This window comes from Maniola hyperantus, chromosome 18 (assembly GCF_902806685.2).
Source record: "Maniola hyperantus chromosome 18, iAphHyp1.2, whole genome shotgun sequence".
NCBI classification, from domain to species: domain Eukaryota; kingdom Metazoa; phylum Arthropoda; class Insecta; order Lepidoptera; family Nymphalidae; genus Maniola; species Maniola hyperantus.
In genome coordinates, this window is record NC_048553.1 from 8,674,399 (window position 1) to 8,693,577 (window position 19,179).

At 38.0% G+C, this 19,179-nt stretch overlaps 1 protein-coding gene across 4 annotated transcripts in view; it reads right to left on the reverse strand.

The window, feature by feature from the left end:
- Positions 1 to 19,179, reverse strand: part of dsx (transcription factor doublesex) — a 439,846-nt gene that overhangs the window by 291,125 nt on the left and 129,542 nt on the right. The window contains exon 3 of one of the 4 annotated variants that reach the window (XM_034978403.2): positions 9,332 to 9,543. The exons of 2 other annotated variants lie outside the window; for them this stretch is intronic. In XM_034978403.2, the coding sequence (XP_034834294.1) occupies positions 9,356 to 9,543 (188 nt within the window). In that variant the 3' untranslated portion in view covers positions 9,332 to 9,355. Of the gene's footprint in view, positions 1 to 9,331; positions 9,544 to 19,179 lie in introns of those variants that run through there. One more of the 4 variants, XR_011237796.1, reaches the window with a different exon arrangement.

Consider the following 19,179-nt stretch of genomic DNA (forward strand, 5'->3'; position numbering starts at 1 on the left):
TATTTACTGGAGTGATGAAAAGTTTTCGTTTTCATGTTGTAGTAATATTAATAGGACTTAAAAGAGATAAGGAAGAATCTGAGAAAAAAGAGTGAGCAGTGAGCACCATTAATAATTATTTGTAGTAGAGTACCAGGGGGGGCAGGTAGAACGAAAGGATCTATACTAATCTATACTTATTTATACAGAAATTCAATATTCCTGAACGAGGGCGGCTGATAAAATCTTTTTGTTTTGACACAACAATGTACAAAAGAGATGTGCGAAATTCGAGCCGGTTACTAGAACTTGGATTACAGGCGACGAGCGGTAATTATCACCTTTTCTTTTAATAAAATAATAATCCTTATTTTCAAAAAATACTTAATTGACGCAACATTGTAAAAACCTCAGCTCCAGTGATGCATCTTGAACATTTTAATAAAGTCAAACGTCTCTTTTGTAACTCATTTTTTAGCACATCATAAGCCGAAGTATGATGTTCGATTTTATTTTATCGATTTTTTAGTCGATTGATTTTAATAAGCGATCTTTTTTAAGGCTCAGACGTTGGTGGTTTTACTAAACTTTGCCTTTTCACTTAATTAGTCCCTTTACAATGTCAATGACCTTTGCAAAACGGGATTTGTTATGAAAACTCTGATGATCTTAAGATAGCCGTATAACGGCTTTGGGTCCGCTGCATCAGTCTATGTTTAGAGGCCCATTTGCTACTATCACCTGAGCCATCGATACTTTTCAGTAGCTGAGCGTCTAATTTTTAACAGCTTAGAGCCTCTTCAAACTGACCTTTCTCCAGCGTGGGCGTAGGTCGACCGCGACAACGCAACGCACGCACCCTATGGTCGATGTCTCATTACTTAGGGCCGGTTGTTTCAAACCATTGGTCTTCGTAAGATACGTTCGTTAAAATTTAACAGACGTAGACAAATTTTAACATCTGTTAATTTAAGAGCGTTGCTTCGTTATTCTGGTTACGAAACTAACCCTCAAAATTAACTTACTTTTCCGTATCCTTCTTTATTTCATTTTATATTCAATTATATAGTTATTGATGCTACTTCGCATTTTAAACACTTTTTCTTTTTTAAAAATTCTCTTTCATCCTCAAAAAAACTACCATTAAAAGCATTGAATTCAATTGATTCCATTAAAATTTGTAAATAAAATATTCCGTTTGTAAGAAGTATGAAGTTACGAACTGATTTGACGATCACCAATGGCGCCAGCACTGGTTAACGTAAACGTAACTTTTTAACGAACGTTAGCGCTAATAGATGCTGAATCAACGCTTTTTCTTTTCTTACGTTCGTTAGCGCCATATTTAAAGGTTACGTGTCCGTCAAAATTTGTTGAAACAACCGGCCCTTAGTACGTTGCGTTGCGTCGCGTCGTCGCAACGGATCAACGTATTGTATGCATCGACATAGTAGTACTTCCAACTTCTTTGATTGTATGCTACACTTGTGGTGCGACAACGCAGTGCCTTCTAGCAGTGAAACACTGTCCGTCTGACAGGTCACATTTATATTTAAAGCTACAAAATTTATACATAATATTTTCTAACACGCTAAAGAATCTATAAATCGGTAAAGGAGAGATAAAGGTCACTTCAGTTTTAGGATTTATACAATAAACCACAAAAAGCGATAAAACAACTTATGTTATTAGACGGTACAACACAAAGGATTTTAAGGCAGCGCCGCAGCTGCTAGCTAATGTCAACAGTGACGTTTACGCGCGAAAAGTTTTACGACCCGTAGACGCATCAAATAAATAGTGTTGCGCGATCATGTAATCGATATGATAACTCTAGTAAAACATTACATTAAATCATGGAAACAGTATCTGATTATGATAATTAGACAAGTAACGAATACATCTTGTTACTTATAAGACTGCAATAGTATGTTCAGAAGCAAACGTGTTTCAATGCATTTATAAACTTTGACAAACTAATTTTCCTATTGAGAACAGGGACAGCACGGTTTTGAAAGAATTCACTTTTCTGAATTCTTCGTGACTTCGTCGACGTAAGTTTCGATATTTTTAAAATCCCGTGAGACTGTTTTGATTCTCCGGGACAAAAAGCCTGTATCCGTCTCTGGCAAGCTATCTCTGTACCAAATAGATATTGCTTGCGACTTAATCGACACGAATTTAGGTTGTTAAATAATCTCTTTTGTTATTTCGGCATAAAAAACCGAGCATCATTCATCAGGGCCATCACCCAGTAGTTGGAATATACATATTATGTCAACACAGTGGCTTCATCTTTCAAGGATCATTCTAAAAAATAATATCAACGTAATAGTTACATATTTTGTGGGTTTTATAAAATTAATTTTATAAATTGATTTATTAAAAGAAATCGATAAAATGAAAGTAGTAAGTATCGATATTGTGGAATGAAAATGATTTAGCGGCTTTTAGTACATCACTAAGAGGTTCGTTTTAACGAGCGTCTCGTTCGCGTACCCGAGTTCCATTTTTAAATGGGGCTTTACTTGTGGTAGGTCATTGGATTAACGATATTATATGCATTGTACGTTCACGTATATTTACTTTAGCGTGCTTTAGCTCTCGAAGACTGACGCAATCGTTATTCAACATCTACTTTTTAATCACCATCAAAAATTAAACGCAAATACTGCAAAGTTCATTATTTTATATGTGCTACCAGATCTATTTACCAGATAATTCGAATGTACGAAAATTATATCAACTTGTTCGTGCATTGTTGATGTGCTGTTTTACTTTATTGTTGCCAGACACACTTTCGCATTTATAATAATATTGGCGCCGATTCTGTTGTCTTTCTCGAAACTAAATTTAGAGTATCTGCAGATTTTTCTTTTTAATATTGCTAAAAAAGAACTTTACAATTAAAGACTTTAAATTTTAGAGCACGCTACAATTATTCTAAACAATAGGCTCGAGAATGGCAGCTAAATTCACGTGGTTTGACAGCTCTTAATTAAATTTAAAACTGTGAAACTGTCTCTGTCCTTTTCATATTACATTAGTAAGAAGAGGATGCGAATATTGTAAAATTTAGCTGTGCTCAGAATCAGTACTAATGTTTCAGCCAGCGCAAGGCCAGCAGATTGGTTGACCCACCATGTTGGTACTTAAAGCTGTGTCAGTGTGTGTTAATTTTAAGATTTTAAATGGGATTGCATTTGCAATTTAAGTTCAGAGTTTCTCGGTAATTTATAGTTATACTTGTAGGCAATAAAATCTAATTACATGGGTTTGGTGGCAATAAATTCAACATAAAGGCTAATTTGCGGTTCACGCCAAGACTCATTATTCTTCGCTACCTATATTTCCACAGTATGTAGGTATGAGTCTATACTGATTACTGATCCATACTAATATTATAAATGCGAATGTGTGTCTGTCTGTCTGCTAGCTTTTCACGGCCCAACCATTCAACCGATTTTGATAAAATTTGGTACAGAGTTAGCTTATATCCCGGGGAAGGACATAGGCTACTTTTCATCCCGGAAAAATGATGAGTTCCCACGGGATTTTTTAAAACCTAAATCCACGCGTACGAAGTCGCGGGCATCAGCTAGTATTATTATAAATTCGAAAGCGTGTCTATCTGTCTCAGGTCTACTAGCTTTTTACAGCCGATTTGTTTAACCATTTTTTCCCCCGGAAAATCATGTAGCTACGGGATTCTTAAAAAACATAGATCTATCTATCAAGCAGATATGGGCTCTCAGGAATAAAAAATAGCTTTAAATAAAGAACAACAAGAAAAGAAAGAAATCCTTCCATAAAAGAAAGCGCTTTAAAATTTTCCTCAGCGCTAAGTCTGCGTATAATTTACGAGTAGCGGGTAATAAAAGTTTTTGTAGCGAAGACCATAAAGCGTCTATCCCTTTTCCACGTTGGTTTACGAGCGTGAAAAGGCGAGATAGCTATACATTTCTCTAGTGGTTTTATTGCTGCATCGAGGCTATGTGCTGGTAGCATCCTTGTTTGAAAGTTAATTTTATGTAAAACTAGCTCTAATGTACTGTTCTTTAGTGTCTACCTAGTAAATAAGACCACGACAAAAAACAGCAATCACTGAAAATCAGCGTTGGGGCATCTAGTACGTATAGTCTAAGACAGGTTGAGATGGCAATCGGGGTATGAGGCGGGACGACAACGAAGGAAATTATGTAAGTAGGTAGGAGACAGCTAATTTGAAATTTTTAATATTTGTTGTAATAGCGGCAATAGAAATACACATTCTGTAAAAAATTCAACTCTCTGTCTATTACGGTGCACGAGATACATCCCCACGACAGACAGACGGACGGACAGCAGAGAGTAATATAACGGTTGGCACCCTTTAGGTACGGAACCCTAAAAAGCTTCTAATTACTTAGTTACTATGTAAAAACATACAAAACACACTTGACTGAGTATCATGCCTCTACAGCAGTATGAAGAGCCTTGGCTAATGAGACAAGTGTATCATAGTGTGACCCCAATGAAGATAATATTAAAATATTTTGTAAACATAATCCCGTGCATCTTATATCTCATACTAGCTTATGCTCGCGACTTCATCCGCGTGGACTACACAAATTTCAAACCCCTATTTCACCCTATTTACGGGTTGAATTTTCAAAAATCCTTTCTAAGCGGATGCCTACGTCATAATAGCTATCTGCATGCCAAATTTCAGCCCGATCCGTCCACTAGTTTATGCTGTGCGTTGATAGATCAGTATGTCAGTCAATCCTTTTATATACCTATTTAGATTTGGATAAAGGTTTGAATTTGTTTTTACTGAACATAATTATTAATTACGATCAGCCAATTACCTTACGTAAAGTGTTTATAAATAACATTAAACAAGTACATTGAGCAAAGATAAGAATAAAATGTAACAAGAAGGAAACCTACATGCCTGAGAGTTCTTCATAATGTTCTGAAAGGTGTGTAAAATCTACCAATCCGCATTGGGTCAGCGTGGCAGACTATAGCCTAAAAACCATTCTTAATCTAAAAAGAGACCCGTCTCAGTAGTGGGCCGGCGACCTTTCTCATTAGTGAAAGTCATACTTCCATCATCAATATCACTTTGTTGTTTTTTAGAGCATCAGCTAGATCAGGTCTTTTGTTGGTGTCCTTTTTGACTGGTTTTGTTTTTCTTTGTCTTTTGGTGGGGCTTTGAACATTTCCTCATCAGTGAAAGTCTTACTTCCATCATCAATATCACTTTGTTGTTTTTTAAGAGCATCAGCTAGAGCAGGTCTTTTGTCAGTGTCCTTTTTAACTTGTTTTGTTTTTCCCTAGTCTTTTGGTGGGACTTTGAACAATTCCTCATCAGTGAAAGTCTTACTTCCATCATCAATATCACTTTGTTGTTTTTTGGAGCATCAGCTAGATCAGGGTTTTTTAGTATTTGCCGTAATCTTTTAAATTTTTTCTGAAGATACACTTTTATTTTGCTTTACAGGTGATGCAGTTAAGTTTTTTCTGTTACTTTCAAGACAGCTAGCATTCTCTGTTTCAAGGTCTCTTTTCTTCTGTACTGAATTGAATTGTCTACTTGTACTTGGTGCAAAGATCTCTTTAATTTCAATATCCGATTCTTCAATTCTGTTGTTACTTGCAGACTCACTCTGTGGAGCCATTTTGATTTTTAACCGATTTCCAAAAAGGAGGTGGTTCTCAATTCAGCGTTTTTTTCTTTGCAAGATATTTCATAAGTTCGATTCACGTTAGACATGTTAAACCTGTGAATTGGTAGAAGTAACAAATTGTCTTTTATATACCTAACAAAAGACAAACCAGCTATACATGTCACTGGATACCCAGTTTACTGTTCCATATACCTATATTTCTACTTGGCACAAAGGACTCAAACGCGCGTAAGCCTCTGTAATATGCAACAGTGAGAACTTGCGGAGGCCTCTGCTAATGAGGGCGATACTTCAGCCCGAGCATGAATGAACGCATTATAGTGTCTAAGATTATGTTACCCCCGACTATTGCGTCTAGACGTAACAACATTATGACAGTATGCTACTGAAATGAAATAAATTTATTCATTTCATGCAGGAAAGCATGTGCCTGATATATCAGAGTCTGCCACCGGTTCGGAAAGCTGATTTTATTGCAAAGAGCCAGCAAGAAACTCAGTAGTTGCTTTTTTAAACAAAATGTTACAATATGTAAATACATAAGCAATGTTACTACAGAAAGTAATGTACATTGACCTTTCGAATGACATTTCGGCTTTGTAGAGCGTTGTCTCTGTCACTCATACCTATATGAGGTTTTCTCGGTCTCAACGACAGAGACAATGCTCTACAAATCTGCTATCTCCTTCTATTCTTCTTCTTTCTTTTATTCTTCTGTACTCGTATTACACTACCTTAACATATGGGCTGCAGAATGCAAAGCCAACCGTTTCCATGCAACCTTGTAATTTAGCAATTCATTCAATCCAGTCAATTGTTCTAACTACTGAAGTACCATCAGGCTGTATGCGTCCCCAGCTGAACGGAATTGTTTATTTACAACGGAAATAACTATTAAGAAAAGTTAAAGGTGCATGCCCGGGATCGAACCTTAAACCTCCCGAACAGGAAGCCGAAGTATTCTTAACCACTAGGCAATAAACGCTCAGCTTACTGAGACACTTTTCACCATAAGTATGAAAATAACCTATCCTCGGCATTAACACTTTGTTTTTGAGTTTCAGACAAGTAGAAAATGAGCTAAAACTGCCCCATAGGCCTAGCTCTGTCTGTCTGTCGGTCTGTCAAGAAACCTACATGGTACTTCCCGTTGACATTTTTTCATCAGGCAGGTAGGTAGGTATTATAGCTGACATTCGGGGAAAAATCTGAAAACCGTGAATTTGTGGTTACATCACACAAAAAAAATTGTGGTCATGAACTAATAATTAGCATTTTCAATTTTCGAAGTAAGATAACTATATCAAGTGGGGTATCATAATATGAAAGGTCTACACATGTACATTCTAAAACAGATTTTTATTTATTCTTATGCATCATAGTTTTTGAATTATCGTGCAAAATGTCGAAAAATACGACTGTAGTACGGTACCCTCGTTGCGCGAGCCTGACTCGCACTTGGCCGGTTTTTTGAAAAGTGTCTTAATTTTATCCCAAGGTATCAACCAAACCAAGGCTAACTACCAAAGAAATTACAAAAAAATTCCATCGATTAAGTTGCAATAAAAATGCATTTAAATTTCGCCGCGAAAACGCAACCCGCCATCTTTTTAGGTTCGTTAGCTGTCATGACGTCACACGGATTGGTAAGCAACAGTATTTTCTTAGTGAAATATGTACATATTTCACTAAGAAAATATTTAAATAATTAAAATTTTAATCGTTTAATTCGTCGTTAATAATTCGGAATTAACATGCCGGCTATACGGTATCATGCGTTTTGGATATTTGTAGAACAGATAAAAAAGTGAAGTCTTTAAAATGAATTATAAAATTCATTATATAATTTTATTAACCAAAATTATCATTTTTCATTGCTAATACTATTTTGTTTGTACATTTTCAGATTTTTTTCGCTTGGTGTAATATACCGTATTATGTCCTATTTGAAGTGTGCGGGATAGTTTGACTCGATTTAATTAGGCAATATTCGTGGTATGTTCGTTTATATATCATGAATCAAGATACATAAAAAATAAAAAACACTTTTCATTTGAATAACAAGAGGTAGATGCTTTTCGGTATCTTTGCGTTTGGATTCTTGTGCAGTCAAAGACGGCGCTTCGTCAAAGTTTCTATGTCACATCTGAGAAATACGTTATGACCTAAGTCTGCAGTTATACCCCTGTCATTATGTGTCTGAAAGTGTGCGGGATTGTTTGCAGTATTTTATTGGTAATAACTTGAAGGAGAGTGGTCTTTATCCGCTACACGTCGCGTTTTACTGTTATCACCGAAAGATTTTATTGCCTATCGTGCTGCAGCTCCGGAATTGATGACGCAGTAAAGATATCTACCGCGTTTAGTTCAGCCCGAATTCCTTTGTTATACACAGGTGGATTATGAATAACTTACGACAAAATTGTGTCGTTCCGTTGTGCCAAAACTTAAGTCAATTTATATTCATTTCACCTGTTTCGCTTTAATGCAGTTACAGTTACGTTTTTGACGACCTGTCTGGCGCAGTGGTGAGCGCTGTGGTCTTATTAATAAGAGGTCCCGGGTTTTTTCTCAGGTCTAGTCTGGTGGGAGGTTTTTTTTTAAAAGAATATTAGCCATGTTAAATGACTAGTATTCCCCTTTCCTCTCCAACTAATCGTCAGGCTTGTGCTAGGAGTAGATACGACAATAGTGCAACGGGCGGTGTTTGAACTTTGAACCGTCGACCTTTCGGTTTTCAGTCCACTCCTTTACCGGTTGAGCTATTGAGGTTAGGTTTAGGCCATGGCTTACTGGCAAAGCCATGCCGCCAAGCCATTTTTCGTTACGTTCCGGTACGATGCCGTTTAGAAACCAAAGGGTATGTATGGGTTTAACAAAAACTGCCATACCCCTTCCAGGTTAGCCCGCTTCCTTCTTAGACTGCATCATCACCTACTCATCAGGTAAGATCGCAATTCGCAGTCAAGGTCTAACTTGTATTTGAATAAAATAAAATAAAAGTAACGAGTATCGGTTCATTTTCTTAGTCATCATTAGTCACTTTGTCATAAGACAACGAGGTATGTTAGGTGAATAACTTTTCTCTGACAGATCTAAAGTAAGATTCAATTATTATTCTCTAAAGGTCCAAACACATTTGCACTGCGACGCGACGTAGCAGCGTCTTACTCCATACAAACTCATATAGAGAGTTGGAGAGGGATAGGTCGAGCGAGTGAAATGCGTAGGACTCCGGTACGAGCACGCACTATGGCAAGCACTAAGCAGCATCGTCGGAAATCGGCCCCAATATTAGTTTTAAATTTTTTTGTATAGTTTAGTCGTTTTTTTTATATTAGAGGGTTGTTCATATTGTGTCGGCCTAGTTGTAATGCTAAGCTGTGGATAGCGTAGTGGATTACATATTTGCCAATTTTGCTAGATTTAAGTCAAAATAACACACGCTGTCTAAGCACTTCAGTGCCTGCAGCTCAGGTTGATATAAAGTTAGACGTACCTCACGAGGCGGAGTGGTAGGTATATACCTACACATACAGTGAGAGCCTGGTCGCGAGCCGCAGCTGGAGCAAGTGCGTCGCGTACTCCGGCGCGAGCACGTACTACGGCGAGCAGCACACGCCGTACGTACGCTGCTGTCACGCCTGCAGCTCGGGTTGATAGAAAGGTAGACGTACCTCACGAGGCGCAGTGGTACATCGCTACAAGTGCGCAGGCGGCGGCGAGAGCCTGGTCGCGAGGGGCAGCTGGAGCAAGTGCGGCGCGTACTCCGGCGCGAGCACGTACCGCGGCGAGCAGCACACGCCGTACGTGCGCTTCCGCGCCTGCAGCTCGAGGATAGAGCACAGCGACCGCTCGTACAGCTGCCACTGGTGGACCACCCAATTTGCTGCAAATGTTACAGCTCGTTAACGAATTTTGAATTAGGTTTTTTATTAATCTTTGTAACATTCGCAGAGGCCGCACGCTAAATTTAGAGCTACACACGCGCAACTTTATCGGATTATAGAGTCGTTTTGTCGTGAACAGCGTTTCTCCAATAATCGTGGTTGTATGACGGTTCGTTAGTTTTAGTTGTTAGCTTTTCCAAGTAGGTAGGTAAGGTATCTGTAGTAGTTTTCTACGAGAACAAACTGCTAGGATGCTTTGAATCGCAACAAAGAAGTCAAACAAAGCCGTGAAATGTCAAGAAAAAAAGAAAACTATCTTTAATAATAATTTGTTATAACAGTTTCACATATATTACGCGCAAAGTTGCGCGCCTGAAGCTATTAAAAAAAAAGAACTGATAACAGAGCAAGCATCAAAACTCAATCAATTTAATATTAATAATTTTATTAAACGTAAAGCATTTTTGCACAGCTTCAATGTTTATTAATTTTGAAAATAAACGCATTTATTTATTATTAACCAATTTTATCAATAAAAATTAAATAATTCCTCATTATATACATATTGGGTATGAGTATTACATGTAATAATATATTAATCTGGTTCTTACCTTTTAGACTGAGATTTCCAAGGCACAAAGAAGGCGAAGTAACCCGAATCCTCAGGTATCTAGGTGTTTTGACGTATGGAAGTAATTGTAAATCTTTTTTAGATAAATAGGGTAAAGAAGGCTTTTACGCCGTTTTGGTCGGTGTACGTCCGAGATCCTGTTTACGCACGTCAGCGAGCGGTCGATTGACGATCTTGCACGATACATTTTAAGTAACATAACATTGCATATTGAATAATTATGCAGTAAGTTAAGATCCATCAATCATCATAGATAGAAGATCCGTTCAGAAAGTATAGTCCGCGACAGGTTGAGATGGCAATCGGTGTATGAGTCGAGGGGACGCCCCGCACACCCGCACGTCACCCTCGCTCGCCCGTACTAGGTTAGCGCGGGGGCTATACGGGTGTGCCGAGCGTTCTCTCCCCGATCGCCATCTCGATCTGTCGCGTACTTATAGCTTTAGCATGATCTGAACTAGAACTATAACCGGCGAAACGGTACAAGTGGAATTGCACAGGACGTTTACCGGTTTTGTATTTTTATTCGCAAAACCGTTTATACTCGTAGAGTAAAATGTAAGTAATTACATGAAGATACGTTAAGTTATGCCAACAAGTGGCTGAGCTAAAAACCTGTCATTGTTATTAAGGCAAAATGCGAGTAGGAACTAAGAACGGAGTATCCCATGTATGACAGTAGTTTTCCCGAGACTCAGACCTGGGCGCGTTTGGAACCCTCGTAGCTTTAATTTTAAGTTTGCGTAATAATTATCACCACTATATCTTACAAATCCAACATCTGACTATTAAAAAGAGTAATTTATTACCTATTTTGAATAAATCATTTGACTTTTACTTTGACTCGTTTTAAGTCTAAGGTCTACCGACGACCTCCCTGGCGCAGTGGTGAGCGCTGTGGTCTTAATAGTGGAAGGTCTCGGGTTCGATTCCTGGCAGGGGTTTGGAATTTTATAATTTCTTAATTTCTGGTCTGGTCTGGTGGGAGGCTTCGGCCGTGGCTGGTTACCACCCTACCGGCAAAGCCGTGCCGCCAAGCGATTTAGCGTTCCGGTACGATGCTGTGTAGAAACCAAAGGGGCATGGGTTTATTAAAAACTGCCATACACTTTCCAGGTTAGCCCGCTATCATCTTAGACTGCATCATCACTTACCACCAGGTGAGATTGCAGTCAAGGGCTAACTTGTATCTGAATAAAAATAAAAAAAAGGTCTAAGCAAAGTCAAAGTGCACTCTATACTTTTTACTTTTACGTTACTTGCTTAAAGTTAATCTTTATTACTATCACTACCCATATTATAAATGCGAAAGTATGTTTGCTCGTTGGTCTGTTGGTTATGCCCTACAATCATATCGCATCGGAGCAACGCCAACGTATCGACGCGATTTTTGGCATGGGTATAGTTAAAGACTTTAGAGAGTGCCATAGGTTACTTTTATCCCGGAAAATCAAAAAGTTCACACAGGATTAAAAAAAAACTAAATCCACGTGGACGAAGTCGAGGGCATCAGCTAGTCTATCATACGATTGAAGAATATTCACTCGCGGCAGTTTTAAAACCATTTTAATACATATAGTTACAGATAGGTCATAATTATAGGTACCTAACGTAATATATAGGTCGCTGGTTCAAATTCGGCTCGAAGGACCAAAAATGTACGAGCAACCCGGTGCGAACCGTACACATTACAATGATTTGATTTCTTTTTTGATTCGATTATTGATTCGTCAATATCAAGAAGACCGCCAGCCGCAAACCTGTTATCGATAAAAAAGCATGTGTTTGATTTCTCTCCCCATAACTCAGAGCCGCAATTATGGTAAAATCGAGTCGTTTCCTTAAACACCGCTCGTAAATAAAGGAACGCATAATCATAATATGCTCGGGAATAACTCATGATTGATCAGTGATGATAGTGGCGAATTTTGGGATTCACGAATGCAAACTTAAGTGTAAATTTATGACCACAGAGCACGTATAGATCGCGACGAGTCGAGATGGCAATCGGGGTATGAGGTGGGGGGACGCCCCGCACACTCGCACGTCACCCGTCCTATCCCGCATCGGGTTAGTGCGGGAACTGTGCGGGTGTGCGGCGCGTCCCTACCCTAATTGCCATTTCTACCTATTGCGTACTATATCTATCCGTTATAAAGTTTAAAGGGTTTTAGTCTAAATTTTTGATTTAACAAACGTGACATCGTATCGTTAATTATGTATAAGGTTTGCAGATTTATCTCTCACTAGCTTATGCTCGCGACTTCATCCGCGTGGACTACACAAATTTCAAACCCCTATTTCACCCCCTCAGGTGTTGAATTTTCGAAAATCCTTTCTTTGCGCATGCATACGTCATAATAGCTATCTGCATGCCAATTTCAACCCGATCTGTCCAGTAGTTTGAGCTGTCCGTTGATAGATCATTCAGTCAGTCGGTCCGTCAGTCAGTCGGTCCGTCAGTCAGTCAGTCAGTCAGTCAGTCAGTCAGTCAGTCAGTCAGTTAGTCAGTCAGTCAGTCATCTTTTTCTTTTATATATATGATGCCCGAGACTTCCACGCGCGTGGATAAAGATTTTCAAAAATCCCGCGGGAACTCCATGATTTTCGGGGATAAATAGTACCTATTCTTAAAAATTACAAGTTAAAATTAATTACTTAATCATTTTATACTATTCGGATCAGCACCTATCGTTTCAGCACTTATGTCACATATTATATTGCACTTATTGTTTTTACAATCATCACATATAATAACTCCGTTATACCTCTTCTCATATTTATTTTATTTACTTTTGTATTTTTTTATGTACGGTCTTAGTTTTCTTATATTGTTTGTCTTTTTTTTTTTTTGTTATTTGTTTAAACCTTAGTTTACTTGTTTGCGTATTTTATTTTTATAATATACTGTACTAGATAAATACCTCGTCCGTGACTTCACTTGTTAAGGCTCCCACTGAAAACCAGAGCTGCAGCAAGCTGCAGCATGATGCTGAGTGGGAGACCTATATTTGGTCACACGTACTCGTATATATATAGGTATTATTTTTTATTATTATAATTTTTTGTTATTAGTTTAAATATGTAGATTGACTTAATAAGCTTTTAAGGTTTATTGTAGTATTGTGATCAAATAAAAGTTTTCTTTCTTTCTTTCTTTCTTTCTTTCTATTCTATGTCACTCTCCAAGTTTGACTATTCCCATGCACTCGTTCCTCCGTTACGGCGTGATTGAAAGACAAATCAACAAAGAAAGATACTTTCGCATTTATAATATGGGTACTGATTACGCCTTCACAATCAATAAATCAATTGTCGTCGTAACAAGATAATACTAGAAATAGTTGACTGTGCTAGAAACAATAAAACGCTGGTAATCAACAATTATAATAATGGCAAAATTATGCAAAACATGCAAAAAATTAATTTTTCATAAGACCTCGTATTATGATGCAAAAACGAGTTATTAGCATATTATATTATACAATTATGTAAAAACTGTAAAATGCGTGTGTTTTAAACCCTTTTTATTATTACTTATATTATGGATCTTGGAGTAAGACTCCACTGCAAAATCTCCAGTATAGGATTCTAGATAAAGAGAAGTGCATGCGGCTTCATATCATATTTAAAGTCAATGAATTCTGCTGGAAAAACTTCGCAGTGCGGGTTTACCCTTATTTGGCAACATGCATTGCATTTTTGCATCTCGAAACCACACGAGTAGATATTCGAAACTATGCCTAGGTCGAGCTGGCCCTGACGCTAGGGAAACATTTTAACACCTTTGTAGTATGAAATATGAACTAATTAACTATCAATTAAGTACAAACAACAAATAATTAAGTATGTATTAGTTCTCGTAAGTAAAGTATGTATAATTGTACCTCTGTTTGATCAATAACTGATTGAAAAAAAAAAAAAAAAAAAAAAAAAAAAAAAATAATAATTAAAAAAAAAAAAAACTAATCAGTAGCAGTTTCCTGCTTTTGCAACTAACTACTTATTGGTTACAATTGTCTTTATGATTTCGAAATTTATACGAACAATAGTTGTGTGCCCATTAGAATTTTCCATCAGAAACATTTCAGGAACCGGCTTTTAAAAATGTTAGCATTTTTGGTTAACTGCTCTGGACGTGCCCGTGCGACGAGGAAAACAACTAACTGACTGACTACAACGGATAGCATAAGCCTGGAAGCATGAAATTTCGCAAAGAATTTCCTTAGGTAACCTGGAGCACTAAGAAATGATTTTTGAAAATTCATCCCCAATAAGAAAGTTAAATGAGGATTAAAGTTTCTAGGGTGCCAGCCAGGTAACCTCCTCGTGTACAGGAGTGTTGCGAGTCACTTTCGAGTACCTACATCCAGTGGTAAGAGCAGCGCTTAAGCCTGTGTTCCCTGTTAACAATTTATCTCCATGGGATGGCCAATTGACCTGGCAGGACGGGGTGTTTGTCCGCGCATCCCTCTAAGCCCTAGCAGAGGGCGCAGTGGACGCACCCAAGGGGCATAGCCCCAGGGAGGTGGGGGAAAATCAAAGAGTTCCTACGGGATTTTTAAAAACTAAATCCATGCGGACGAAGTGGCGCGCATAAGCAGGAAAACTTTGACAAACGCTAAATTAATAAAGGTCAATACTCGATATAAGAACACTGCGATTGTACCTAAGCAGGACACGATCTGTTTCCTAAAGCAGAATAACTCGCCCATAATGTTATCAACAGAACGAGGAAGTATGGTCGTAAAGTGTGCAAGTCAATAGCAACAACTTCAATACAATGTCGCCGGAGCATGCATATTTAAATATAAACGTAATACCATTATCGAGCGTCTATATTTATCGACTTTCGCACTTTATTAGTTTTAGATTGCATTCAATTTTCAAACGTATCACGCAATGGTTAAGTCTCAATCTACAATTATAAAGTATGCAGATAGAACGTTCTAGTTTTGACCTAATAATGCGCGTGTACTTCTCGTATCCAGCTCGTATCAATGACATAGACTATGTAGTCATAGACGATAGATACCGCGATTCCACGAGGCAAAATGATTATACATTACAATATAATGCATATAAATAAAATTGTATTCATCCAGTTTAATTAGAGCTGTTGAATTATAACTAGCTACTTTTATTATCCAATAATTTGATTTATTCCCGAGTTTAGCGATAGGTCTTGTTAATTGGACCTAATAAAATCGAATATGATTCGCGCCAAATGATTTCACTGTCGAAGATTAATTGCATTGCGTTATTTAGCACATTCAGTATCAACGTAGGAAAATATGTCTTAATTTAAATGATTTATTACAAACTAGATGATGCCCGCAACTTCGTCCGCGTGGATTAGATTTTTTAAATCCCCTGGGAACTCTTATTTTCCAGGATAAAAAGTAGCCTATGTCCTTTCCTGGGATTCAAGTTATCTCTGTACCAAATTTCGTTAAAATCGGTTGAACGGATGGCCCGTGAAAAGCTAGCAGACAGACAGATGGACAGACAGACACACTTTCGCATTTATAATATTAGTATGGATTAACTCTAGCGTCATGAGCTCTACCTACATGATAATATTGAATTAGCTAGGATTGTTAAAACTGTTTTCAGTAAGTATTTATACTGTCATTATATTATACTTGATATAACACTAAATAACAGTTTTGAAAGATTAATATTACGTGTTTATTTTTCTTTATTTCTTTATTTATTTATTTATTTATTTATGACATAGGTACGGTCAGCCTCAGAATTTGCGTAGCAATAGGGTATTCGACAGGTTTCATAAAAACTGTTCTACGTAAATCACTGATGCCTAAGGACTCTTCGGAAAAAGTATATTTTACGTTCCAATAGGTACATATAGTGCAAGAAAAAACGAAAACAAAACAATATTATTTAAATATCCTGCGAAAACGCTTACCTGACAATATGGCGCCTCATACTTACGTCATTCTGCACCACAAAGTGTAAATCAGGCCTCAACAGAGAGCCGTGATAAGTGTGAACGATTTGAATTACAATTGACACCCAAGAAACTGTTAACTAATGACTTGTCACCTGCATCTGCACCAAAAAGTGCAAATCAGGTCTCAAGAGTCTTGACAAAAGATGTCGAATAAACCAAAATTAACTAACCCCTGTGAAGATAACAGCTCAAAAATATTATGAAAGATAAATTCATTAAACAAAAGAGTCAAGGCCGATCGTAAATAACCGACCAGGAGCACCAAAAAGCGACTACCTTCGATACTTTTTATCCTTTTTAACAATCATAAATTGTAAATTTGCATTTAAAGCCATCCCGAAGGTCAACTATAATGATTTTAATGTTGATGCATGGAATAATAAGAACCGGCCGCGAGGATTCCAACCGGTAGTCATGGACAGATATTATCGGAAACCAATATTCCATAATAAAGTGCTACAAGGCATGAGCTCGTGACTGCTTTTGGGCAAACGAAAGTGAAGAAAGTCGATTTGTAAACAGAAGCATTTCTGAATTGAACTTGAAAAGTTAAACGAACTTTTTACAAAGTAATTCATTCAAAATATAGTAGGCGGCCAAAGTGATTAACAAATAACATCGATCTTTAGAAGGAGACAGCTGATTTGTAAAGCACTGTCTCGGTCGTTAAGACCAATAAAGCGTCATATGGGTATAAGTGACAGAGACAACGCTCTACAAAGATGAAATGTCATTGTAAAGGCCCATGTTCAACACTTTCGGCCGCATAGTGTACGAAGAATACAACCACATACGAAGAATATTATGCTTAAACATTTGCAAAAGAGCAACCGCCGAATTTTGCTAATTCTTCTCGGTAGGAAGGACATTCCGAGCGAACCAGTGATAGATTCACTTAACGATTCAAAACCACTTAAAAAGTCTATCTGGTTAAAAATCTTGCTATATCTATAGTAAAATAGTACCTTTTGGGATAATTCCTTCGATTTACAGATTCTTTCGCATACAATTATCAATTATCGCCGGCTCACTACTGACTGACTGACGGATTGGCAGATCTCACACACCTTTGAGAACATTATGAACGACAGAACGAAGAACTCTCAGGCAGGCAGGCTTTTCCATTATCACCGTTAAAAAAGCTAGTGATATTAAAAGTCTGGGGTCGAAGTTCGAACCTTTGACCCCCGAATAACGCCGGACACCGTCGTCGTATCTACTAGATTATCAACGCTTCCGCGCTCACTAATTATTACTTTATAATAACCCGAACCTGGACCCCTTTTCACTCAAACCAAGCTCAGTGGAGCTTCGTTAACTTTGTACCTAGTTTTCATCATGCGAGTATTTGAGAGCACTCTTGACATCTTTGCTTTGAATAAGTTTCGCTTTTTTGCACGCCATAAAGAAGCCAGACGTCACTGGACTTTTCTTGACTAGGTACTCCATTTTAAGGTTCCATACGCGAAGAGTGCCAACAGGACCCTATTACTTAGCCTCCGCTGTCCGTCCATCCGTCTGTCTATTTGTAAACGTGCTATAAGTATCATATGAAATATTCAATTTAGACCAAAATTTCCCTTTATCATTTAATTTAGATCAATATCTTAGGAGATATCATAAAATAAATATAAATTAAAATAATATGAAATATCGTAAAACTAAAACTAACGCGCAATGGGCCATAAAAATTTAGCAGACGGACACACTATCGCATTTATAATATTAGTATGGAAGTATGGATTATTAATCACTCCTCACTGACACCACATTAGTATCTACATTGCACCCATGCGAAGCCGGGGCGGGTCGCTAGTTAAAATTTAAAAGAACTCTTTATACTTGTTGGAAAGTTTAACGTTTAAATGTATCAAGTGCAACAGGCAACAACGCTTCTGATTGTGCATATTAAGTTATCACCACGATATAACCACATAACGTTCACAAAGCAACATATAAATATTAATTTACTTGATCAATAGTTCGTTGTTAGTTCTCAAGATAAACTGTAATTTATTAAATACAATGTTATTACTGAATATCGTTATAAAGTAGAGTGTATGTCTAGATAACGGTTATCAAGAAGAGATAGGACTGTGTCTGCCTTGTTCGACTAAAAATGGTTAAGAAAAAATAGACTGTTCTTAACCTGTCTTTGCGGGAGCTTGTTGTTTCATCGGTTCTCTTACTACTCCGTGCTTAGTAATTTTTATTCTGTTTACTTAACGCATCATACAGAGATCTCAACACTTGGATGTAGTGCCAATCGACTTGGCATCGCTGCAGTTAATCCAGTACAGCCCAGGTTTCGATGGAGGGAGCAAAACCGTAACGAGGAAATTCGTAGGAGAACCAGAGTGACCGACATAGCCCAACGAAAGTGCCAGCTGAAGTGGCAGTGGGCAGGCCACGTCTGCCGCAGAACCGATGGCCGATGGGGCAGACGTGTTCTGGAGTGGAGACCGCTTATCAGCAAGCGCAGGGTGGGACGACCTCCAACCCCCTGGAATGACGATCTTAAGAAGGTAGCGGGAAGTGGGTGGATGAGGAAGGCGGAGGATCGTGTGTGGTGACGTGCTCGTGGGAAGGCCTATGTACAGCAGCGGACGCAAACAGGCTGATTGATTGATTACTTTACGCACTTAAACATATGAAGAACAAAACTTAAAATAAAGTAACAAATAAAAGTAGAGTATTTATAACGCGTGTCTGCCCGACAGATTGCGATGGAAAGCGTTGTGCCTGCCCTTTGCCCCGAACTCGAAGGAAGGACTTAGGCAAGCGGCACATTTGCGTAGAGTCAAAGCGACGAGTGACGCGAAGACACAATTCTTAAATGTTTAAAGTTCCATACTTATAAATGCGAAAGTAAGTCTGTCAGTCTGTCTGTCTGCTAGCCTTTCACGGCCCATCCGTTCAACCGATTTTGACGAAATTTGGTACAAAGATAGCTTGCATCCCGGGGAAGGACATAGGCTACTTTTTATCCCGGGAAATCAAAAAGTTTCCACGGGATTTTTGAAAACCTAA